General features: G+C 37.2%; 1 protein-coding gene across 1 annotated transcript in view; it reads left to right on the forward strand.

Moving 5' to 3' along the window:
- The window catches only part of MRC1 (mannose receptor C-type 1), a 108,175-nt gene that overhangs the window by 25,660 nt on the left and 56,616 nt on the right, over positions 1-25,899 (forward strand). The window contains exons 5-7 of the mRNA XM_032425886.1: positions 4,184-4,297; positions 7,263-7,409; positions 10,820-11,005. Of these exons, the coding sequence (XP_032281777.1) occupies positions 4,184-4,297; positions 7,263-7,409; positions 10,820-11,005 (447 nt within the window). The remainder of the gene's footprint in view (positions 1-4,183; positions 4,298-7,262; positions 7,410-10,819; positions 11,006-25,899) is intronic.

Consider the following 25,899-nt stretch of genomic DNA (forward strand, 5'->3'; position numbering starts at 1 on the left):
GGTTTAGGAGGTTTAAGCAGAGGCTAATGTTGGACCTGAGTACATCTTCTATTATAAGTAGGTTTGAAAGTAGGTGCATAACTGTTTCAGATAATATATGCAGAAAAATCAAGAATTAAAAAGTTCAGCATGTGGAATTGATATTTTGTGTAGTAATGCTAAAAAAAAAAACAAAAAACAACCCTTGGTCTCTCTATGCATTACAAAAGCACATTAGAGAAAGAAATTTGTGGATGATGCTCATTTGCTTTAAGTGATGATATATTTAACATAAAATTTGAATTTTGTTTCTAATCCTACTTTTTGCCAACTCTGATTCAACATAGAGTACTACTACTAATAATAATACTAATAACAACTTATATTTACTGGGCACAGATTATGTGTTAGGCCCTGGTTTAAGAAGTATTTATTAATTCAGTTCTTCAAAACAAGCCTAGAAGTACCTATGGCAGACTCGGGATGTCAGGGGATAGATAAGTCCTTTAAGAAGCTAACATCTTTGCTTTGCTATGCCAAACACAGTAATTTAAGCAATCTCTGACAAAATCTACTTTAATTCTTCCTATAGTCAGTGAATTGCTTATAGTTCTGAAAACTTATAAATGCTTATTTTCTTAACCAATAAATTTTTTTAAAATACAAGAGTATTTGAATTGGGGGAATAGCTATATTTAGCATTTGTGAAATGCTACTTTCAGCATCATTTTCTCTAGTATACCCCTCTGTAAGTATAGAGATTATTATTCAGGGGACTCCAACTTCAAATAATCTATGAAAAAAAAATCATTCAGTGTTCAGTAGTATTTAACAGAGTAATTACTAATGTAAAATGTAGTGTCAGTATGACACTGATCCCAGAATGACATTTCTAAGGCACAGACTAGTAGACAAGTGTTTCCTCTTGACACATTATAAATTACCTATTACATAAATGAGATAGGATAGAACTTTTTAGTTGATTAATTTATCCTAAAGTGACTGAAGTAATAATACAGTACTCATATACTTTTAATAACTATATGTAAAAAATAATAAACTAAAAGGTAACCATTGATAAGATAAATAATTATAAAATTAATTTCATATGAATGATTTTTTATCACATTATTATTTTTTCAAATGAATGCAGTCATACTTGGTGATGCTCATCCCAGAAATTTAAGACTAAAGAAATACAAAGACTTACCCTTTCGATAATTTCATCTCCTTGGTAGAGTTTACAATAAACATTTCTGTTTTTTGGTAAGATTTCAACTTCGGAGAACGAAAAGCTGAGTCTTCACAGGTGTTAGGAGTGAGTTCTGGCTATTGTTTGGAGAGGAATGCCATGTATCAGAAATAGCTGTCTCATTGGGGAGGGTATGTGCTATGGTGAGCACTGTGAGTTGTGTAAGACTGTTGAATCACAGACCTGTACCTCTGAAACAAATAATACATTATATGTTAAAAAAAAAAAAAGAAGAAGAAGAAGATAGTAGGAAGGGAAAAATGAAGGGGGGGAAATCGGAGGGGGAGATGAACCATGAGAGACTATGGACTCTGAGAAACAAACTGAGGGTTCTAGAGGGGAGGGGGGCGGGGGGATGGGTTAGCCCAGTGATGGGTATTAAAGAGGGCATGTACTGAATGGAGCACTGGGTGTTATATGCAAACAATGAATCATGGAACACTACATCAAAAACTAATGATGTAATGTATGGTGATTAACATAACATAATAAAAAAATATCTATTGGCAAAGGAAAAAAGAAAGAAATAACTGTCTCGTTCATTGTTGTTTATATAAAGGTGCTCTAACATTTAAAGTTATCTAGAAAGGGTACTATAGTAATAACTCACAGGCAAAATTAATTTAAACAGGGATTGAATCCACTGGAGAAACCACATTGAACCCTGGGTTTCAATCCTGATCTGCTGATCCTCTGCCTCTCCCCATGTTTCTTAATCTCTCTGTCTTTAGTTTCTTCCTCTGTAAAATGAAGAGATTGGACTAGATACCTCCCAAGGTACAGAAAGTACCTGTCTGTAAGAACTGTGCTAACTCAAACATTTTTTCTAGAACATTTATAAAAATGAGTGAATCGGAATTAATTTTCACTGATTTTTACATTCCAGTATTTAATTTCATCCCATTATTATTTTATTACTTTATTTAAAGAAATCGCACAATAGGGTTTACTTTTCAGTAAGTAATTCCAGTATTATTAAGTATCAACCTACTTAATCAATATCAACCTAATCAATATCCTCAAGTGGATATTTGGACCACCCTTTGCAAGTGCCTCTCTGCCAGATGCTGAATAAACAGAGTGCAACATTCAGGCCACATGATCTCTAAGACCATCATCTGCACTTTAATGCAAGTGGGTGCAATAAATGTGAGATCTGATTATTTGGCACTGAGTCACTGTGACCTCCATTCATTTGAATTGGTGACATGAATATGTGTATCCGTGAGCTAATGAAAAATTGGGGAAAATATTAGTGACTTTGAGATAGCTCAGTTGGTTACATGAGAACTATAGAGTCTGGGCTTTGATGTCACGAGACACCTTTCATAGTTTGTGAGGATTAAATGAATACATACAGTGCTCCTAATAGAGTAAGTGGTAATTCTCGCATTGACAAGAGTACCAACTTAAATTTAGTATTTTATTGAAGACAAAGGATAGTTTTATTTTTTATGAACTCTTTTTTTAAATTATGTTCAATTAGCCAGCATATAGTACATCATTAGTTTTTGATGTAGTGTTCAATGATTCATTAGCTGCAGATAACGCCCAGTGCTCATCACCACACGTGCCCTCCTTAATACCCATCACCCAGTTATCCCATCCCCCCCACCCCCTCCCTTCTGTAACCCTCAATTTTGTTCCTGGAGTGCAGGGTCTCTCATGGTTTGTCTCCCTTTCTGATTTCTTCCCATTCAGTTTTCCCTTCCTTCCCCTGTGGTCCTCTTTTTAATCAACTAAAAACAATGTAGAAAGAACAGACAATCTGTGGTTTTTTAAAAGTATAGGTAGCAACAAATGAGAGTGTTTGACATCAGAAGATTGAGGTCCCTGTGGCTTGTTTATTTATTTATTTATTTATTTATTTTATTATGTTAATCAGCATACATTACATCATTAGTTTTTGATGTAGTGTTCCATGGTTCATTGTGTGCATATAACACCCAGTGCTCCATTCCATACGTGCCCTCTTTAATACCCATCACCAAGCTAACCCATCCCCCCACCCCCTCCCCTCTAGAACCCTCAGTTTGTTTCTCAGAGTCCATAGTCTCTCATGTTTTTTTATTCTACATGAGCCTCCACCAACCCCCCACCCGCCTAACCGCACAGTTTGAAACATTGTAATTATGATTTTTGAAGTGCCTAAACAAAGTGTTGTTCATGTTAGCCAAAGAATTTTGCTTTGACTTTAAGCAAAATATTAATGAAAAGAAAAATTGATTTTTAAAAAATGTCATGAAATACAATTCTTAGACTAAGTTCTGGAATGTAAGGTTAGGTAAGAATTTGTGAGAATGATAGATTGAAATGTTTATTGAACATTTTTGTGATAGAAAACTTTGAATTTTTTTCATAATAAATCTTATTTGTACTCTAGGGGTGCCTGGGTGGTTCAGCTGGGTAAGTGTCTGACTCTTGATTCCTGCTCAGGTCATGGTCTCAGGGTCATGCGATGGAGCCCGGCATCAGGCTCTGCGCTTAGCATGGAGTCTGCTTGTCCCTCTCTCTCTGCCCGTCCCCCTGCTCACTTGTGCGCTCTCAAATAAATAAAATCTTAAAAAATCTTTTTGTACTCTAAAAGTAAGTAAAAATATTATTTGATGATAGAGTCTTATCCAAATTAAAACACACTGATACCATCCAATAGGAATATTCCAAGATGATGGGGTTGAAGCCTGGTCATATCTGGGCTAGAAGCTTAGCAAGAATCTTACTAGATCTTACTAAGAATCTTACTTAGACTCTCACCGCTGTTTCTTTATCTGCCAATGGAGGTAGTAGTTGTACTTACCTCCAGAGAATCCAAGAAGTGTTAGGCGTGGTTTTTTTATTGCTTCCTTCTTATACATTTTGATCCAACCACTTAATTCTGAATTCGATTCTATTGTCTTTTCCAAATGTCAGTTTCGTTTTTTTTGTTTGTTTGTTTTTGCTTTTGTTCCATAGGATTAACCAGTTCCTTGACCTCAGGACTCTGGATTGGTCTTAACAGCCTGAGTTTCAACAGTGGATGGCAATGGAGTGGTGGCAGTCCATTCAGATATTTGAACTGGTTACCAGGTAGGGTCCAGCTTGTCTGTGGCTAAATACATCTAGTTTTAATTTGTCTGGATACCATAAAGATCTTCATCATCTCGCATGGGGAGCTCAAAGAAAAGAATTGGGAGACTTTACCAAATATAGTCCATTTCTCACGTTGCTTTGAAATCTGCCAACTGGATTTGCATATACTAAAACTGTAAGGTTATACCTGCTTCCCAGGTTGGGGATTTGTCTGGCAGGATTATCACACAAATCAATACAGGACTCTGTTAAAGTACATATTCTCTGAGTACCCTTGATTTGCTAGCTATTATATTCAAAATCAATTTTTTGAATTTTACAATGTTCCAGTTGAAAGTGCTTATACATAATATGTATACTTATGAGATATATATACTATATAATGCTATATAGTATATTCAAAGATTTTATATGTATTTATTTATATTTATACATACACAAACTATGAATTTAAGTGAATATGAATTATTTGGGGCTGGACAGTTTCTCATTATCTTGAGCCCTGAGATATTTGCGATATTTCTATCATTGTTATAATGACCTTAACATCATTTTCTCCTGTTGTTAATCTAATATAGTTGGATTAAAATAGTATTTCAGATACAAATGATAATATTCCATGCTAGCATCATAATTCATTAGCACTTTTGTTGGCAATTTGTGGTTTAATTTAAAAAAAATACAGTTGGGGATGATTAAGCCTTCAACATCTTTCTAATTTTTTGGAGGACAGAAAATGCTCTGAACTAATTATGTCTACATTGTCATAGCATACAGGTAAGAGAACATAAAGGAGGCTAAGTAATAAATGTGTTTTACATATACAGCAGTTATTCAGAGAAAACAAAAAGACCAATGATGACAAAAAACTTTTAACTTATTCACAAATGCCAACGATTAGAAGCTGCTTGAGGCGCTCTATAGAGTGTGATTCAGAACTCCCCACCCCCATTTCCAACCCCAGCCCATACTAATGTTGGTTTATTAGCAAAGAGTACAATAATTATTGATTACTAATGTCTGCATGGGTGTGGAAAAGGATGGGTCACATTTTCAATCACTAGTTCTGCTATGAGCAAATACTGATGTAGTGTTTCTTCATATGGTCTGACTTCCTTCTTAAAAGCCACTGAATGGTTTTTGCATTTGGCTTAGGAAATTAAACTCTTTTCTATGTTACTAATTTATGGTATTTAAAGAAATGAAAGCTTTGAAAATAAGAAAGAGAGAGAAAGGATAAAGAAAGAAAGGAAGGAAGAAAGAAAGCAAGAATATTCAGAATAGATGCTAAAACACAAGAGGGAAACTTTAGAGGATATATTTTAGCTTAAACTGATGTGCTTTTACTATGAAATTCCACTTCCAATGCATTCCTTCAATGCATAGTTACAGGGCTGTCACTAGAACCAGCTCTGGTTTCCTCTGCCAAATGGAAACTAAACATTACTACAAGGGAATATAAGATGTCCTTCTCATGAGTGAGGATTTGATTTGTCTGCTTACTCACTCAGTCAAATTAAATTGGAGAATGCCAGTTGGACTCCATCAGATCATTAGATAATAATGATCATTTTTTAAAGGAACAAAAGTTTATTCTTTGCTGTTGAATTATTGCACGTTTGGCAAGTCACTTTATTTATTATGCAATTTTGGAGTAATTATTGTAATATTTAATCACTTGCATTCCAAGAGTTCAGTGAGAAAACTGGGGGGTTAACTTCAGTGAATGTGAGGAATGAAATTGGAATATTGATGAGAAAGGAAAAGAAATGTCCTCCCTTATTAAACCAAATTGCTGAGAAGTAAGAGGTGCAAGGTTAAATCACCTTCTGAAATAATATGAGAGTTTCTTCAAATGAAAATCAGAAATCTTGTGGAATATTAGAAGCTGTTATTGCATGAAACATTTGATTAAGCATTCAACTGAGTACTTACCAAGTAATGCATCTATTAAAATACATTCACATTTGAAGTGAGGATATTTTACACAAATGCTGTAGAAGTGTGAATTCAAATAACTTTGGTAGCTATTTAAAGACAACTAATTGATATATTAAAGTCCTTATCACTAACAATGTTTTTCGTTGTGTACTCTTCCACAACTTTAAAAAAATGTTGACAAAAGCTTTATGGAGCAGGTGATATGATTCCCATCTAGCAGGAAGGCAAAGTGAGGTCCAGGGCCAGGTTATATACATGTCAGAGATCACAAAACAGAGTTGTTAACAAAATGTGGCTTATCACCCTGTCTTCAGGTGAGAGATGGAGCTAGTTTTCCATGTATCCATTGTATTCCCAAAGTTGACTTTATCTGGTTCTTTTATCAATTTTCAGCAAGATATGGGATGAAGGGTTAGTACTTAAAAATCTTCAGTAGGCTGGGTTGAAAATCTTGAGGAAGTCTGACTTTGGGGTGGACTTTATCAGCATTTCCCATGTCATGTTGCTTCTGAAGCTCCCCTTCCTTGTCTTTCTCCTCTTTGCTGTCTTCCTCTTCCGTCTCCTCTCTTTAGTTGGAGAAAGTTTTCCCATGTTCAGAAATTCTCTAGTTTGCTCCACACAGTTAGCCTTACTTAGCTTTTTGGTAGGTATTTACAGTGCTTAATATGGCTGGTTTGGAACATCATGTGTTGTGCATTTTGTTACACATAACAAAACCCAATGTGAAGATTTTTCAAGATTATAAGGTCTAGCTTTATTGTTGATATTGTGAAAAAAGTTATTTCAAAGAAGTAAACTTGTATAATCAACATTTTAGACATCGGAATGATCCAAAGACAAGAAAAGAAATAGATACCCAACGTATCTTTTGCTCTGCAGTCAGTAAAGATTTATTGGTGAATGTGAAGCCAGAGACAGAATGGGATTCATTAAATCCCAAGGATGAAGCCGTGAGGTTGTGGGGACTATCTGCTTGTAATACCTATAATAATCCCAATTTGATTTTTCCTTTTCCCCAAAGGAAGTCCATCAACAGAACCTGGAAAAAGCTGTGTGTCACTAAATCCTGGGAAAAATGCTAAATGGGAAAATCTGGAATGTGTTCAGAGACTAGGCTATATTTGTAAGAAGGGCAACACAACTTTGAATTCTTTTGTGATTCCCTCCGGTAAGCGGTCTATTTGATCTGAAGTGTAGAAGATATTATAATTGAAAGAAAATTGCAGCCTAGCATAACTGTGTGAAATGATAGGTTTTGTTGATAATTTATGGAGTAAACTTAATGATATTCCTACGGAATTTCTTTTTGTTGGCTACTAGTAATGGTCACTAACATTTCCTGAGTGTGCCGTAGTGTTCAGACACGTTCAAAGCCTTTGGAAGAACATAAATAAGAATTCTATCCTCATAGCAGCCCTATGAGCAAGGCATTATTATTCACACATTCTCGATGAGGAAGAGGATATTCAGAGGATATATAAAACTTGCACATGTGATGAAACTGGAATCCAAGCTAGGAAATAAATATCTGCAAAGGATGTTTTTATTATATTCTTGCTATTTAAGGATACATCTGGGCTCTAGTGCCATAAGTTTAGCATCCTCAATGGAAGTCTTCAGAGAAATGGGATAAAACATCCAAAAAGTACTAACTGAATTTTATATATAGGCTAGACTCTGGGCAAAGAATTCAATTATGGTCTCTCTCATAATTTTATAAAAGAAATAAGTTACTAACACAAGAATGCACCCCTTTTTTCAAATTGACAGAAAGCAAACAACCTACACTTTTTTCTCTATCAGCTGTTTTAATACTCTAAAGGGATGTATGTATGTAGGTATGTATTCTGCTTGAGAAATCGGACAGTGTAGCATTCTTGACTTTTCTCCTTGACTTTTAAAGTCAGTAAAATTGACTTTAAAATATGATTGACATGGCTGGAAATTCAAAAGGTACAAAATGATAGAAAATAATAATATTTTCCTTCTACTTCTTAACCTCTAAACCCAGTTGTCCTCCCTGATAAATAACTGTTTCTGGGTGTTTATCCTTATCTGGTTATTCTATAAATATATAAACAAATATGTTTATGATCATTTCTGTCTGTTTTATACAAATGGCAGCATAAAATATGTATCTTCTTCACTTTTTTCAGATAAAAAATTTGGACATCTTTCCATACGGTACATAAATAGCCTCTTGGTTTATTTTTATGGCCACATGATAGCCATTATAGAGAGAGACCATGTATACTTTTTGACCAGTCACCTATTAACGGACATTCAATTTACTTCCAATTTTTTATTATTATCCTACCATGAATAACTTTATACACGTCATTTCATGTATGTGATCATTCCTAGGAATGGAGTTGCCAGACCAAAGAGTAGATGTGTTTGCAGTTTTAATAGAGACAGATACAGTCAAGATCTCCAATGTGTACAGACGAGGGTCCTGGTTCTTGGGTTCGATGATATTTACAAAGGCACCATTATGACTGTAAGCATGTGTCTAGGAGACCTCAATCATTTTGTACTTCATCTCCTCTATTCCTCCCGTAGAGAAATAGTATAATTCTTTCTCCTTGGGAAAGCTCATAGAATTCTCCTTCAGAAGATTTGGAATTGCCACTTAGGGGAAGAGGAGAATGGTTTTTTTGTTGGTTTGTTTGTTTGTTTGTTTTAATAGCTTCCCCGGTACAGGAAGCAGAATTCTGGAACTTGGCCCTGTTACTTAACCCCCAGTTTTGGATTCCTCATCTATAAAGGGAAATATTAATACCTGTTTTTCCTGTGAAAATTTGTTCATACATTCAGTAAATTAGCATAATTTCTCTACTATGCCCCACCTTGTTTCACTTCCTAACCTTCACTTGACATGGGGTTTTGAATTTCTCTGTATTTCCTGGATGAATCATTCTGTCTTATCTATAAACTCAAATAAACCAGAGCTTGGAAAAGCCAATGAGAGTTAAAATTATGCAGCACGCATGATTGGTGAGCCCCTGGGGCAAGAGTTCTACCTTTTACCCTGGTGGTCCCTGCAATGCTACCTCACTCATCAAAATTCCTAGGTTTCTAGAACCTCACCGTCCATTTCAGTAGCCACGTAACCATAAGTGGTTATTGAGAGCATGAAGTGGGGCTAGTTTGACCTGAGATGTGCTATAAGTATAAATTACAGACGGCAGTTTCAAGACTGCCCAAGCAAACAAGTAAAATATCTCGTCATTTCTTTTTTATTGATTACATGTTGAAATGATAATATTTTAGAACAAGCAATCTTTTCTGGCTACCCCACGGACCTCCTTTTCTTTGGTTGTCATCATGTTTTAAGATATTTTTAAAGGTTACCTGTCCAGTTTTTGAGGGCCTCAGCATTTGCTGACATTATTTTCGCTGTCCTGGGTAGCAAAATCAAAATATCCCACCAGAGGGCTCCAGAGCTATACTAACTTTTTTTTTTTTCCCCTAACACGGCAGTATAAAATATCTAAGTTGTATTGAAGGGCTAGAATTTTTTAAGCATGCGTATTTTTTCTGTGACAATAATGCAGTGTTTGGTCATCATGGGTGACTGTTTACTTACATGACTACTGTAAACAGAATCTTAGACTCAAAGATGTGGCAGGCAGTCCTGGTCTGTAAGGAAAAATGGCTTTAAGGGATTCATTAAATGAATAACAAACATTTACTGTATTGAGCATTTGCTAAGCAGCACATTTGAGAACATTCACTACCAAACAAATGTATAAATTAACATTCATTTGGTAATATGGTCCCTCTTTAAGCAAGGTACATTGCTAAATTGCAGTTTGAAAGAGTATCTGTAAATGATAATGATAAGCTGCTGCATATCAAATGTATTTTCTCGACCGACATTCATTACACCTGCCACGTGCCGGGCCCCGTGCCAGTTCTAGCGCATACAAGGGTGAATAACGGGAGTTTCTGCCTTCAAACATCTTTCCCTTCCCTTTCCCCAGCTCATTACTATTACAGTTCATTTTTGCAATATGAAATCAAGATTTATGAAATTGGACCATAACTCTTAGTAGCCGTAATTAGGATGTTGGCCGCTATTACTCATTGACTTAAATAATAATTGTGTGGTGTTTGTAATTTAGAGTAACATGATCACAAATGTTTTCTAGTTCAGAAGGACACAGTGAGGATGGGTAGCTTCCTATTAGTATTATTTATCAATATTATTGAAATGTTTTTACATGTATGGGTACTTTGGTTCCTGTGATGTGACTTGCCCAAGACCACGGAACTTGTGGCAAATTCAGAAGACTTCTGGCTCTAAATCCCTGCAGTCACCACAGTATCATACGCCATCTTGCAGAAGCAAGCCAGAGGTGGCCAGCTCATGCTATTCCGGTTTCTGTAGCTCCTTGGTGGCCCTTGTGTCCCCACCTCATTTACGTTTTGTGAATATATATGCCAGAAAGGAAAAATAAATATTACCTTGAAATGCTTATAACTATCGTTTTGTATATTGAATGATAGAAAATTTTTTTTTTAATTTTAAAAAGTCTTCCCTTTTAAATGTTTTCCAAACTCTTTTTTCTCTAGAAAGCGATGTGCCTTCTAACTGTCCAAGTCAGTGGTGGCCATATGCAGGTCACTGCTACAAGATTCACAGAGAGGAGAAGAAAATCCAAAGAGATGCCTTGACTGCATGTCGGAAGGAAGGTGGTGATCTAGCCAGTATCCACAGCATCGAGGAATTTGATTTTATCATCTCCCAACTGGGATATGGTAAGAAACCTGACAGCAGTAATATGCTTGCCTCTCCCCCACTCTCCACCCATCTCTGGAAAATTTAATCATAAATGTTAATTTTAATTTAATAATTTAAAATTAATGAGATCATTTAATACATGTAATAAATATTAATCATGCATAAAAGTAAAAATTGTTTAGAAATTTAAAGAAATTTTTAAAAGATTTTATTTATTTATTTTAGAGAGAGAGAGAGAGAGCACGAGCAGGGGGAGGGGCAGAGGGAGAGGGAGAATCCCAAACAGATTCTGCGCTAAGCATGGAGCCCAAAGCGGGGTTTGATCCTAAGACCCTGAGATCATGATGTGAGCTGAAATCAAGAGTCGAACACTGAACTGACTGACCCACACAGGCACTCCGAAATTTAAAGAATTTTTTATCAAAGAGATAATTTGACTTATTTTTCTTTTAATATGGAATCAATTGACAGTTTTAAAAATATTTTTCTCTATATAATCTGTATTCACAGCATTCTACCTTAAATTTGTCAATAATATTTCATTTATTGGCAGTATTGATGCGTATGTATTTTCTTTTTTAATGCCCATATTTTCTCTCACCAGAAACATCTCTAAGTGAACCATCTCATATTCTGGATTTTATTTTCTTTATTAATCTAGCTAGCACTGCTAGTGTTGAGCAGTGAAAGAAACAGAATATTTTATTGGGGTGGTTAAATGTTGGCCTCAAACTTTTGAAGAAATGTATGCCTCATGGGGTGCCTGGGTGGCTCAGTCGGTTAAGCGTCTGCCTTCGGCTCAGGTCATGATCCGAGGGTCCTGGGATCGAGCCCCGCATCAGGCTCCTTGCTCAGCGGGGAGCCTGCTTCTCCCTCTCTCTCTGCCTGCAGCTCCCCCTGCTTGTGCGCGCTCTCTCTCTCTGACAAATAAATAAAATCTTTAAAAAAAAAAAAAAAGAAATGTATGCCTCAATTTTAGGTATGTAATTTAAAGATTATATAGAAAATGTACTAAATATTGTAAAGTTTTCAAAAATTGATTCTATCCAAAAGAAAAAAAAAACCCAAAAACAAAACCAGGGAAAATTGGCTGGGAACACTCCTCCGAAGAGGAGGCAGGCGAGGAGGCACAGAACGCTAACTGGTACTCAGGGGTACCTGCTGGTTAAATGATGATCATTTTCTGCTTCCCCCCACCGAGCCTGCTGACTAGCTGCAGCTGTTCATTTCCAGCCAGCAAAACAAGAGGAAATGGATGGTGGCAATGGTGGGGACTGCTTCCTGACCCTTACTGCCTGAAAACTGATAGGAGTGGGGGGGGGGGGGGAGAAGGGGAGGGAAGGGGAGAAAAAAAAACAGTTGACAAATAGACGGGAATTAGCAGAGTAGTCTCAGAGGGCAAATGCAAAGACCCCCAAACACCAGTACTTCTAGCACCTGTGCCAAATGGAATCCGTTCTCCTCTGTGTACTTCACTCCGTTTAATAGGCCCTGATAATAGCCTGCGGCAGCCTGTAAACAATTTCTTGATATTCTCTATTTACCCATTCTGGAGAATTCAGACTAGATGATAATAATGTAAGCAGGACTGGTATGTCTGAATAATATCATGGCATACAAGTCATGATACTTATAGCAGGTAAAAAAGTTTGCAAAGGAATCACTGGAAAACAGATTAGTTAAGATGCCGTCCACCCGAAATGCAAATTTTTCTCTACTTTACATAACGTGATATAGGAATAGGAAAAGCTTATATGTTTATTGCTATAGTTATTATATAGGGAAGTTGGCTGACAAAGGTGGCCTTTATTTATTTATTTTTTATTGAAGTATAATTGACGTACATTTTGTTAGTTTCAGGTATATAACATAATGATTCCACAATTGGGAAATGATCACCACAGTAAACCTACTTACCAATATTGACTATGGTCACCACGCTGCACATTACATCTCCATGACTTTTTAATTTTATCACTGGAAGTTTGTACCTCTTTTTTTTTTTTTAAGATTTTATTTATTTTTTTGAGAGAGAGAGAGAGAGAGAGAGAGAGAGAGAGAGACAAAAAGTGGGGGGAGGGGCAGAGGGACAAACAGACTCCCTGCTGAGTGGGGAGCCTGACGCCCAGGACCCAGAGATTGTGACCTGATACTTAACTGAGCCAGCCAGGTGCCCCTGAAGTTTGTACCTCTTGATCCCCTCACCCATCTCTCCCCAACACCCCCTCTCTCCTTTACGTCTGGAAACCACAAATCTATTCTCTGTATCTATGAGTTTTGTTTTGTTTGTTCATTTGTTTTGCTTTTTAGATTTCACATGTAAGTGAGATCAAGTGGTATTTTTTTCTCTCTGATTTATTTCACGTAACATAATGCCCTCAAGGTCCATCCATGTCGTTGCAAATGGAAAGATTTTATTCTTTTTTGTGGCTTTTTAGTATTCCAGTTTGTGCCTGTGTGTGTGTGTGTGTGTGCGCACACAGTGGAATATGTATATGCCGTATCTTCTTTATTTATTCATCCATAGATAGACACCTAGTGTTTCTATATCTTGGCTATTGTAGCTAATGCTGCAGCGAACACTGGGGCGGGGGGCGGCATATGTCTTTTTGAGTTAGTGTTTGTTTTCTTTGGATAAATACCCAGAAGTGGAATTGCTGTATCATATGGTAGTCCTATTTTTAATTTGTTGAGGAACCTTCATACTGTTTTCCATAGTGGCTACACCAATTTATACTCCTACTAACAGTGCACAAATGTTCCCTTTTCTCCACGTTGCTGCCAACACTTGTTATTTCTTGTCCTTTTGATAATAGTCATTCTGACAGGTGTTAGGTAATATCTCATTATGGTTTTGATTTGCATTTCCCTGATGATTGGTGGTTTTGAGCATCTTTTCATATGTCTTTTGGCCATATGGATGTACTCTCTGGGAAAATGTCTATTCATTTCCTCTGCCTATTTTTAAATCAGATTTTTTTGTTTTGTTTTGTTACTGACCTATATGAATTCTTTATATAGTTTAGATAAAAACCTTTAATGAATATATGGTTTGCAAATATCATCTTCCATTCAGTAGGATGCCTTTTTATTTGGTTGATGTTTTCCTTTTCTATGCAGAAGCTTTTTCATTTCATGTAGTCCCATTTGCTTTTTTTTGCTTTTGTTGCCATTGCCTTTTGAGTCAGATCCAAAAAAATACTGCCAAGACCAATGTCAAGGAGCTTAATGCTTAAGTTTTCTTCTAAGAGTTTTATGGTGTCCAGACTTATATTTAAGGCTTTATTTATTTTATTTTATTTTATTTTATTATTATGTTATCTTAATCACCATACATTACATCATTAGTTTTTGATGTAGTGTTCCATGATTCATTGTTTGTGCATAACACCCTGTGCTCCATGCAGTACGTGCCCTCTTTAATACCCATCACCAGGCCCCCTCTCCCCCTACCCCCCTCCCCTCTAGAACCCTCAGTTTGTTTCTCAAAGTCCATAGTCTCTCATGGTTTGTCTCCCCCTCCGATTTCCCCCCTTCATTCTTCCCTTCCTGCTATCTTCTTCTTCTTCTTCTTCTTCTTCTTCTTCTTTTTTTTTTTTTTTAACATATAATGTATTATTTGTTTCAGAGGTACAGGTCTGTGATTCAACAGTCTTACACAATTCACAGCACTCACCAAAGCACATACCCTCCCCAATATCTATCACCCAGCCACCCCATCCCTCCCACCCCCCACCATTCCACCAACCCTCAGTTTGTTTCTTGAGATTAAGAAGTCCTCATATCAGTGAGGTCATATGATACATGTCTTTCTCTGATTGACTTATTTCGCTCAACATAATACCCTCCAGTTCCATCCACTTCATTGCAAATGGCAAGATTTCATTCCTTTTGATGGCTGCATAATATTCCATTGTATATGTATACCACCTCTTCTTTATCCATTCATCTGTCGATGGACATCTTGGCTCTTTCCGTAGTTTGGCTATTGTGGACATTGCTGCTATAAACATCGGGGTGCAGGTGCCCCTTCGGATCACTCCATTTGTATCTTTGGGGTAAATACCCAGTAGTGCAATTGCTGGGTTGTAGGGTAGCTCTATTTTCAACTTTTAGAGGAAGCTCCATACTGTTTTCCAGAGTGGCTGCACCAGCTTGCATTCCCACCAACAGTGTAGGAGGGTTCCCCTTTCTCTGCATCCCCGCCAACATCTGTCGTTTCCTGGCTTGTTAATTTTAGCCATTCTGACTGGTGTGAGGTGGTATCTCATTGAGGTTTTGATTTGGATTTCTCTGATGCGGAGTGACGTTGAGCACTTTTTCATGTGTCTGTTGGCCATTTGGATGTCTTCTTTGGAAAAATGTCTGTTCATGTCTTCTGCCCATTTCTTGATTGGATTATTTGTTCTTTGGGTGTTGAGTTTGATAAGTTCTTTATAGATTTTGGATACTGGCCCTTTATCTGATATGTCATTTGCAAATATCTTCTCCCATTCTGTCGGTTGTCTTTTGGTTTTGTTGACTGTTTCTTTTGCTGTGCAAAAGCTTCTTATCTTGATGAAGTCCCAATACTTCATTTTTGTATCCTTGCTTCCCTTGCCTTTGGCCATGTTTCTAGGAAGAAGTTGCTGTGGCTGAGGTCGAAGAGGTTGCTTCCTGTAGGATTTTGATGGACTTCCATCTCACATTTAGGATTTTGATGGACTCCTGTCTCACATTTAGGTCTTTCAACTATTTTGAGTCTATTTTGATGTGTTGTGTAAGGAAATGGTCCAGTTTCATTCTTCTGCATGTGGCTGTCCAATTTTCCCAACACCATTTGTTGAAGAGACTGTCTTTTTTCCACTGGACATTCTTTCCTGCTTTGTCAAAGATGAGTTGACCATAGAGTTGAGGGTCCATTTCTGGGCTCTCTATTCTGTTCCATCGATCTATGTGTCTGTTTTTGTGCCAGTACCATACTGTCTTGATGATGACAGCTTTGTAATAGAGCTTGAAGTCCGGGATTGTGATGCCACCAGCTTTGCTTTTCTTTTTCAACATCCGTCTGGCTATTCGGGGTCTTTTCTGGTTCCATACCAATTTTAGGATTATTTGCTCCATTTCTCTGAAAAAAGTGGATGGTATTTTGATGGGGATTGCATTGAATGTGTAGATTGCTCTAGGTAGCATTGACATCTTCACAATATTGGTTCTTCCATGAGCACATGAGCATGGAACGTTTTTCCCTTTCTCTCATGAGTATTTTCTAGTTTTCTGAGTACAGATCCTTTGCCTCTTTGGTTAGATTTATTCCTAGGTATCTTAGGGTTTTGGGTGCCATTTTAAATGGGATTGACTCCTTAATTTCTCTTTCTTCTGTCTTCTTGTTGGTGTATAGGAATGCCACTGATTTCTATGCATTGATTTTATAGCCTGCCACTTTACTGAATTCCTGTATAAGTTCTAGCAGTTTTGGGGTGGAGTCTTTTGGGTTTTCCACATAAAGTATCATATCATCTGCAAAGAGTGAGAGTTTGACTTCTTCTTTGCCGATTTGGATGCCTTTTATTTCTTTTTGTTGTCTGATTGCTGTGGCTAGGACTTCTAGTACTATGTTGAATAGCAGTGGTGATAGTGGACATCCCTGCCGTGTTCCTGAGCTTAGGGGGAAAGCTCTCAGTTTTTCCCCATTGAGAATGATATTTGCTGTGGGTTTTTCATAGATGGCTTTTATGATGTTGAGGTATGTACCCTCTATCCCTGTACTCTGAAGAGTTTTGATCAAGAAAGGATGCTGTACTATGTCAAATGCTTTTTCTGCATCTATTGAGAGGATCCTATGGTTCTTGTTCTTTCTTTTGTTAATGTATTGTATCACACTGATTGATTTGTGGATGTTGAACCAACCTTGCAGCCCAGGGATAAATCCCACTTGGTTGTGGTGAATAATCCTTTAATGTACTGTTGGATCCTATTGGCTAGTATTTTGGTGAGAATTTTTGTATCCATGTTCATCAAGGATATTGGTCTGTAATTCTCCTTTTCGATGGGATCTTTGTCTGGTTTTGGGATCAAGGTAATGGTGGCTTCATAAAATGAATTTGGAAGTTTTCCTTCCATTTCTATTTTTTGGAACAGTTTCAGAAGAATAGGTATTAATTCTTCTTTAAATGTTTGGTAGAACTCCCCTGGGAAGCCATCTGGCCCTCGGCTCTTGTTTGTTGGGAGATTTTTGATGACTGCTTCAATTTCCTTAGTGGTTATAGGTCTGTTCAGGTTTTCTATTTTTTCCTGGTTCAGTTTTGGTAGTTGATACATCTCTAAGAAAGCATCCATTTCTTCCAGATTATCTAATTTGTTGGCATAGAGTTGCTCATAATATGTTCTTATTATTGTTTGTATTTCTTTGGTGTTGGTTGTGATCTCTCCTCTTTCATTCATGATTTTATTTATTTGGATCCTTTCTCTTTTGTTTTTGATAAGTCTGGCCAGGGGTTTATCAATCTTGTTAATTCTTTCAAAGAACCAGCTCCTAGTTTCGTGGATCTGTTCTACTGTTCTTTTGGTTTCTATTTCATTGATTTCTGCTCTGATCTTTATTATTTCTCTTCTCCTGCTGGGTTTAGGCTTTATTTGCTGTTCTTTCTCCAGCTCCTTTAGGTGTAGGGTTAGGTTGTGAATTTGAGACCTTTCTTGTTTCTTGAGAAAGGCTTGTATTGCTATATACTTTCCTCTTAGGACTGCCTTTGCTGCATCCCAAAGATTTTGAACAGTTGTGTTTTCGTTTTCATTGGTTTCCAAGAATTTTTTAAATTCTTCTTTCATTTCCTGGTTGACCCATTCATTCTTTAGTAGGATGCTCTTTAGCCTCCATGTATTTGAGTTCTTTCCAACTTTCCTCTTGTGATTGAGTTCTAGTTTCAAAGCATTGTGGTCTGAAAATAGGCAGGGAATGATCCCAATCTTTTGGTACCGGTTGAGACCTGATTTGTGACCTAGGATGTGATCGATTCTGGAGAATGTTCCATGGGCACTAGAGAAGAATGTGTATTCCGTTGCTTTAGGATGGAATCTTCTGAATATGTCTGTGAAGTCCATTTGGTCCAGTGTGTCATTTAAAGTCTTTACTTCCTTGTTGATCTTTTGCTTAGATGATCTGTCCATTTCAGTGAGGGGGCTGTTAAAGTCCCCCACTATTATTGTGTTGTTGTCAATGTGTTTCTTTGTTTTTGTTATTAATTGCCTTATATAATTAGCTGCTCCCATGTTAGGGGCATAGATATTTACAATTGTTTGATCTTCTTGTTGGATAGACCCTTTAAGTAGGATATAGTGTCCTTCCTCATCTCTTATTACAGTCTTTGGTTTAAAATCTAATTTGTCTGATCTAAGGATTGCCACCCCGGCTTTCTTTTGGTATCCATTAGCATGGTAAATGGTTTTCCACCCCCTCACTTTCAATCTGGGGATGTCTTTGGGTCTAAAATGAGTCTCTTGCAGACAGCATATAGATGGGTCTTGTTTTTTAATCCAATCTGATAGCCTTTGTCTTTTGATTGGGGCATTTAGCCCATTTACATTCAGGGGAACTATCAAAAGATATGAATTTAGTGTCATTGTATTGCCTGTAAGGTGACTATTACTGTATATTGTCTGTGTTCCTTTCTGGTCTATGTTGCTTTTAGGCTCTCTCTTTGCTTAGAGGACCCCTTTCAAGATTTCTTGTAGGGCTGGTTTTGTGTTTGCAAATTCCTTTAGTTTTTGTTTGTCCTGGAAGCTTTTTACCTCTCCTTCTATTTTCAATGACAGCCTAGCTGGATATGGTATTCTTGGCTGCATATTTTTCTCATTTAGTGCTCTGAATATAACATGCCAGCCCTTTCTGGCCTGCCAGGTCTCTGTGGATAGGTCTGTTGCCAATCTAATGTTTCTACCATTGTAGGTTACATATCTCTTCTCCCGAGCTGCTTTCAGGATTTTCTCTTTGTCTCTGAGACTCGTAAGTTTTACTATTAAATGTCAGGGTGTTGACCTATTTTTATTGATTTTGAGAGGGGTTCTCTGTGCCTCCTGGATTTTGATGCCTGTTTCCTTCCCCAAATTAGGGAAGTTCTCTGCTATAATTTGCTCCAATATACCTTCTGCCCCTCTCTCTCTTTCTTCTTCTTCTGGGATCCCAATTATTTCTAATGTTGTTTCATCTTATGGTATCACTTATCTCTCAAATTCTGCCCTTGTGATCCAGTAGTTTTTTCTCTCTCTTTTTCTCAGCTGCTTTATTTTCCATGATTTGGTCTTCTATATCACTAATTCTCTCTTCTGCCTCATTTATCCTAGCAATTAGAGCCTCCATTTTTTATTGCACCTCATTAATAGCCTTTTTGATTTTGATTGGTTAGATTTTAGTTCTTTTATTTCTCCAGAAAGGGTTTCTCTAATATCTTCTATGCTTTTTTCAAGTCCAGCTAGTATCTTTAAATTCATCATTCTGAACTCTAGTTCTGACATCTTACTAATGTCTGTATTGATTAGGTTCCTGGCAGTCGGTACTGCCTCTTGTTCTTTTTGTTGAGGTGATTTTTTCCATCTTGTCATTTTGTCCAGAGGCGAATAGATGAATGAGAGAACAAAATGCTAACAGGGTAACAACGTCCCCAGAAAAATATACACTAAACAAATCAGAAGAGACCTGAAACTGGGGGAAAAGAAAGGGAAAGAAAGAAAAAAGAAAAAAAAAAGAAAAAGATAAAAACAAACAAACAAACAAAAAACCAAAAAAAACAGAATATGATCAAATATGATCAGGCTGGTGTATAGATCAGTGCCACACACTAGATTTTGGGCATATTTTGGTCTGTTAGAAGAAAGTGCCTCCCAAAATCTTAAAGAAAGAAGAACTTATATATGTACAAAACTAAGGGTTAATACAGTGAAGGGACGGAATATGACTGTAAAGATGAAAATTATAAAAGCTTTTATAAAAGGAATTGATAAGATAAGAAGTTGGTTGAAAAAAGAAAGAAGAGGATTTAAAAAAATAAAAGGAGAGAATGTGATCAAGCAGAAGACTAGAACAAAGCCATACACTAGAGATTTAGGGTATATTTTGATCTGTTAGAAGAAACTGTATCCCAAAATTTTAAAGAGAGAACAACTTATACATATATACCAAAAATAAGGTTAACTACTATGAAGGGATGGAATATGACTCTAAAAATGAAAAACAAAAAAGATTTTTTAAAAAAGGGATTGATAAGATGTTGGTTGAACAAGGAAAAAGAACAATTCAAAAAAAAAATTAACTTTGAAAGACTAAAGAATCATGGTAAAAAAGCCATGAATTATATGTGCAGTATTCCCCTAGTGCTGGCGTTCTGCCGTTCTCATTGATAGGTAAACTTGGTCTTGGCTGGCTGTTCTTGCTGATCTTCTGGGGGGGGGACCTTTTGCCGTGGTTCCCAGATGTCGTTGCCGGAGGCAGAATTGCCCCGCTCTTGCCCTGTCCGGGCTAAGTAATCTGCTCGGGTTTGCTCTCAGGAGCTTTTGTTCCTTGCAAGCTTTCCGAGCAGCTTTGGAGGATGAGAGTGAAAATGGCGGCTCCCAATCTCCACCCTGGAGAAGCCGAGAACTCAGGGCCCCACTCCTCAGTGCGTCCCCAGAGAAAAGCAGTCAGTCACTCCCATCTCCCCGGTCTCCGGCCGTACTCCGTGCTCATCCGGCCTGTGATCGAGCATTTCTATCTCTGGCACACGACCCTGCGTGGAGTCTCCCAACCCAGCAGATCCCTGCGGTGCGCTCCCGTGCTGCTCCTCCCGGGGGAGGAAGGTGAGTCTCCCCGGATCTGCCGCTTGTTGGGTCCCTGTTGGAGGAGCAGTGGCCCGACTGTGCTGTGGATCACAGTTTATGGCAACACCGAGCTGAGAGCCCACACCTCTGCTCTGTCTCTGCAGCCAGCTTCCCCGCTCCGATACCTGGGAGCTCTGCCACACTCAGGCACCCCCGGTGTTCCTGTGACCGAGGGTCCTGAGACCACACTGTACCACGAGGGTTCCACCCCCTGCTTAGCCACTGGGGCGACGTTCCTCAGCGGAGCCGACTTCTAAAAGTTCCAATTTTGTGCTCTGCTGCTCTATCACTTGCTGGTAGCGACAGATGGGTCCCCCTCCCCTGCTGTCTATCCTCCCGAATATCGCCTCGGATTCACTTCTCCACACATCCTACCTTCCGGAAAGTGGTCGCTTTTCTGTTCAGACAGTTGTTGCTATTCCTTTCTTTGATCTCCTGTTGAGTTCGTAGGTGTTCAGAATGGTTTGATCCCTATCTAGCTGAATTCCTGGGACCAGATGAAATCCAGGTCTCCTCCTCCTCCACCATCTTGCTCCTCCTTAAGTCTTTATTTTTAATTAATTTGTGTGTATGGTACGGTCCTGTTTTATTCTTTTGTAAGTGAATTCCAGTTTCCTAACACCATTTACTGAAGAGACTATCCTTACCTTCTTTGTTGTAGATTAATTGACCATATATGTGTGGGTTTATTTCTGGGCTCTCTATTCTGTTCCATTGATCGGTGTCTGCTTTTATGCCAATCCCATGCTATTTTGATTACTTTGGCTTTGTAATATAGTTTGAAATCTTGGAGTGTGATACCTTCAGCTTTGTTCTTTCTCAAGATTGCTTTGGCTATTTGGGATCTTTTGTGGTTCCATACAAATTTTAGGTTTGTTCTTTTCTGTGAAAAATGCCATTGATATTTTGATAGGGATTACATTGAATCTGTGTGTTGCTTTGGGTAACAGGGACACTTTTATAATATTAATTCTCCAATCCATGAACATGGACTATCTTTCTCTTTATTTGTGTCTTCTTCAATTTCTTTCATCAATTCTTATAATTTTCAGTGTACAGATCTTTTACCTTCTTGGTTAAATTATTCCTAGGTATTTTATTCTTTTGATGCAATTGAAAATGGGATTGTTTTCTTAATTTCTCTTTCTTATAGTTCCTTGTTAGTGCATAAAAAGGCAACAGAGTTTTATATATGGATTTTGTATCCTGCAACTTTATTGAATTTTTTATTAGTTTTAACAGTTTTTTTTTTTTCTTTTTGGTGGAGTCTTTAGGGTTGTCTATAAAACCATATCATCTGCAAATAGTGAAAGTTTTATTTCTTCCTTTCTAACTTAGGTGCCTCTTATTTCTTATTCCTGCCTAAGCTCTGACTAGGACTTCCAATATTATGTTGAATAAAAGTGGCAAAAGTGGTCATCCTTGTCTTTTTCATGTTCTTAAGGGAAAAGCTTTCAGCATTTGAGTATGTTAGTTGTGGGCTCACCATATATGGCCTTTATTATGTTAAGGTACATTCTGTCTATTCCCAATTGAGTGAGAGATTTTTCATAAATGGATATTGATTTTGTCAATTGCTTTTTCTGCTTCTATTGAGATGATAGTATGATTTATTTTTATTTTTATTTTTTTAGAGAGAGGGAGAGTAAGTGTGAGTAAGGGGGGGGGCAGGGAGAGACAGAATCTTAAGCAGATTCCATGCACAGGATGGAACCCAATGTGGGGCTCCATCTCACAACACTAAGATCATGACCTGAGCCAAAATCAAGAGTTGAACTCTTAACTGACTGAGCCACCCAGGTGCCCCAAGATGATAATGATTTTTTATTTTCATTTTGTTAATGTGGTGTATCACATTGATTGATTTGCATATATTGAACTATCTTTGCATCCTGAAATAAATCCTATTTGATCATGGTTTATGATCCTTTTAAGGCATTGTTAAATTCTGTTTGTTAACATTTTGTGAGGATTTTTGCATCTGTGTTCATCATGGATATTGGCCTATAATTTTCTTTCTTTCTTTCTTTTGTGATGTCTTTGCGTGGTTTTGGTATCAAGGTAATGCTGGACTCATAAAATGAGTTTGGGAGTTTTCCTTCCTCTTCAATTTTTTGGAAGAGTTGAGAAAAATAAGTTTCAGCTCTTCTTTGAATGTTTGGTAGAATTCACTGGTGAAACCATCTGATCCTGGACTTTTGTTTGTTGGGGGTTTTTTGATTACTGATGCATTCTCTTTACTAGTAATTGGTCTGTTCAGATTTTATATTTCTTCATGATCCAGTCTTGGAAGATTGTATATGTCTAGGAATTTATCCATTTCTTCTAGGTTGTCCAATTTGTAGGAATATAATTGTTCATAGTAGTCTCTTTTGATACTTTGTATTTCTTTGGTATCAGTTGTAATTTTTCCTCTTTCTTTTCTGTTTTTATTTATTTGCACCTTCTTTCTTTTTATCTGATTGATTCTAGCTAAAGGTTTGTCAGTTTTGTTCATCTTTTCAAAGAACCAACTGTTAGTTTCATTGATCTTTTCATTGTCTTTTTCATCTCTCTTTCATTTATTTTTGTTCTGATCTTTATTATTTCCTTCCTTCTACTAACTTTGGGCTTCATTTGTTCTTCTTTTTCTAGTTCCTTTAGGTATACAGTTAGATCATTTATTTGAGATTTTTCTTGTTTCTTGAGGTAGGCCTCTATAGCTATGAACTTCCCTCTTAGAATGTTTTTGCTGAATCACATGGATTTTGGTCTGTTTATTTACATTTCATTTCTCTGAAGATATTTTCTGATTTCTCCTTTGATTTTTTCATTGACTTCTTCATTGTTCAGTAGCATATTTTAAAATCTCAACTCATTTATGATTTTTCCAGTTTTCTTTTTGTAGTTGATTTCTGGTTTCATACCATTGTGTTTGAATAAGATGCTTGATATGATTTCAGTTTTCTTAAATTTATTGAGACTTATTTTGTGGCCTAGCATATGACCTATCTTGGAGAATATTCCTTGTGTACTTGAGAAGAATGTATATTCAGCTGTTTGGGGAAGGATTGTTCTTTATATGTAAATTACTTATCTCCATTTCCTTAAGTTTTTTTCTGGGGTTTTATCTTGGTTTTGTTTGTTTGTTTGTTTGTTTGAAACATATTCCTCTAGTTCCTCATTTTGTTTAACTCTCTGCGTTTGATTCTGTGGGTCAGGTGAAACAGCTATCTTTCTCAGTCTTAAAGTGGTGGCCCTGTGTGGGCAATGATCCTTGCCATTTAACTTTGCTCTAGTCATTAGCTGTTTCTTGAATTGTCTCTCCAGGTGTTTCAGACTTATGGAGCCCAGAAACACAGTCCCTCCTGGCTACCAAAGCCCAGGACTCAAGGGGGTCCTTTGTGTGGACTGTGCGTGGAAGGACTATGGGGAGGTAGAGTGCTGCCTGCTCTTTCTGGGGGGCTGCAGTAGTGGAATGGGGGGCTTTCACCTGCCTCTGGCAAGGCTGCAGCATCAGTATGGTTGGGTGGGTGGGCACTAGCTGGGTAGATTGATAGTGCAAAAATAGCACCCACTAGTGCCAGCACTAGCAAAGTAGAGGAAGAATGCAAAAATTTTTGCAGTTTTCTCTGGAGAGAGTTCCAACAGGCTTTTGCGTCTCTGGTGGAATTTTTAAGATTAGCAAGTGAATCTCCTTTGCATATGGTCTGTTTTTTCAAACTGCTGCTTTTGCCCTGGGCCCTGGGGTGAGTGAGTTTGTGTATGAGATCTTTAAGAGTAGACTTTCTATTCCCTACATCCCTATTCTCTTGGATTTAAAACCCATTGGTTTTCAAAACCAGATGTTTTGGGGGCTCATCTCTAGTACACATCCTGAGAGTTGGGGTGCCTGATGTTAGACACAAATCTTTCTCTCCCTGGGAAGGAGTTCCACATTTGTGAGACCCTTCCTGATGGTGGGTCACTACACCCTGGTGGGGTTTTTGGCAAGACTAGGTCTCTGCTTCTGCTACCCATCTCAACATGGCCTTTTTATCCTTTGTTGTAGAGTAATTGTTCAGCTAGTTATCAAGTTCCTTTCAGAGGGAATTGTTCCATATGTAGCTATAGATTTGTTGTATCCATGGGAGGAGGTTAGTTCAGGATCTTCCTATGCTGCCATCTTGAACCACCTCTGGCAAAGGTTGCTTTAAAATTCAGCTTAGGAATTAATTAATTTTCACTAGGGAAATCTTCCCTTTCTTTATTATTGATAAGGCTTATTTATTTAAAACAGTAAAAATAATGTTGATAAAGGTAAATAAAAGTTAGAAAATTATTGTTTCTAAATCAAAAGCCTAGAAAAACTTATTAGGTAGTTGAGAAAATATAATTTTTAATATCTTTTATATTAATTGTGGAAGTACAGTGGAGAAATTGGGACTTGCACAGGTAAGTTATGGCTACATCAACTAAGACAGCTTCCCTAACTGACTCATAACAATTGGTCTAACAACTTTTTACACTCATGTATTATATATTTTTATAGAGTCTAGATTGTGCTTAGGAATTACAAAAACTAGAGGGAGATGCACAATTTAGTGAGAAAAAATGTTTATAGGGAACTCTTAATACTTTAATGTGGGACTTGAGAGTTTAGGTTTTTATTAGTCTTGAACGTAAATCCTAGAAGGGCACATGAGGTCATTTTGAAGCCTATATTTGCTGCTCAAAAGATCATGATCTGCCAAATTAAGTGAAAGGAAAAGGGGATCATCCTGGCCATGTCATTCATGCCTCATGGCACTGGAAACATCTGTTGGAGTTGGCAATGGGCCAATCAGGGACTTCTCCAAAAGCAAAGTCTAGTGACAACTTTTAGGAGGAAGAGATGAAACCATTTAGGGAAATTCTTATATAGTGTGGCATTTTTCTCATTTCTACTACAACATCATCTTTATAATCCTTTCACAAGTAATTTTATTTTTACCATTTAAAGAACATAAATTAAGCATTCATGATGAAATTTCCAGTAGTAAAAATTAAATAGATGTTGAATTGTGTATTCTTTCATTTTTTTGAATTTGTTAATATATATGTTTCTAGCCATGAAAATGTAGGC

This window comes from Phoca vitulina, unplaced genomic scaffold (genome assembly GCF_004348235.1).
Source record: "Phoca vitulina isolate PV1807 unplaced genomic scaffold, GSC_HSeal_1.0 scaffold33, whole genome shotgun sequence".
In the NCBI taxonomy this organism is placed as follows: Eukaryota; Metazoa; Chordata; class Mammalia; order Carnivora; family Phocidae; genus Phoca; species Phoca vitulina.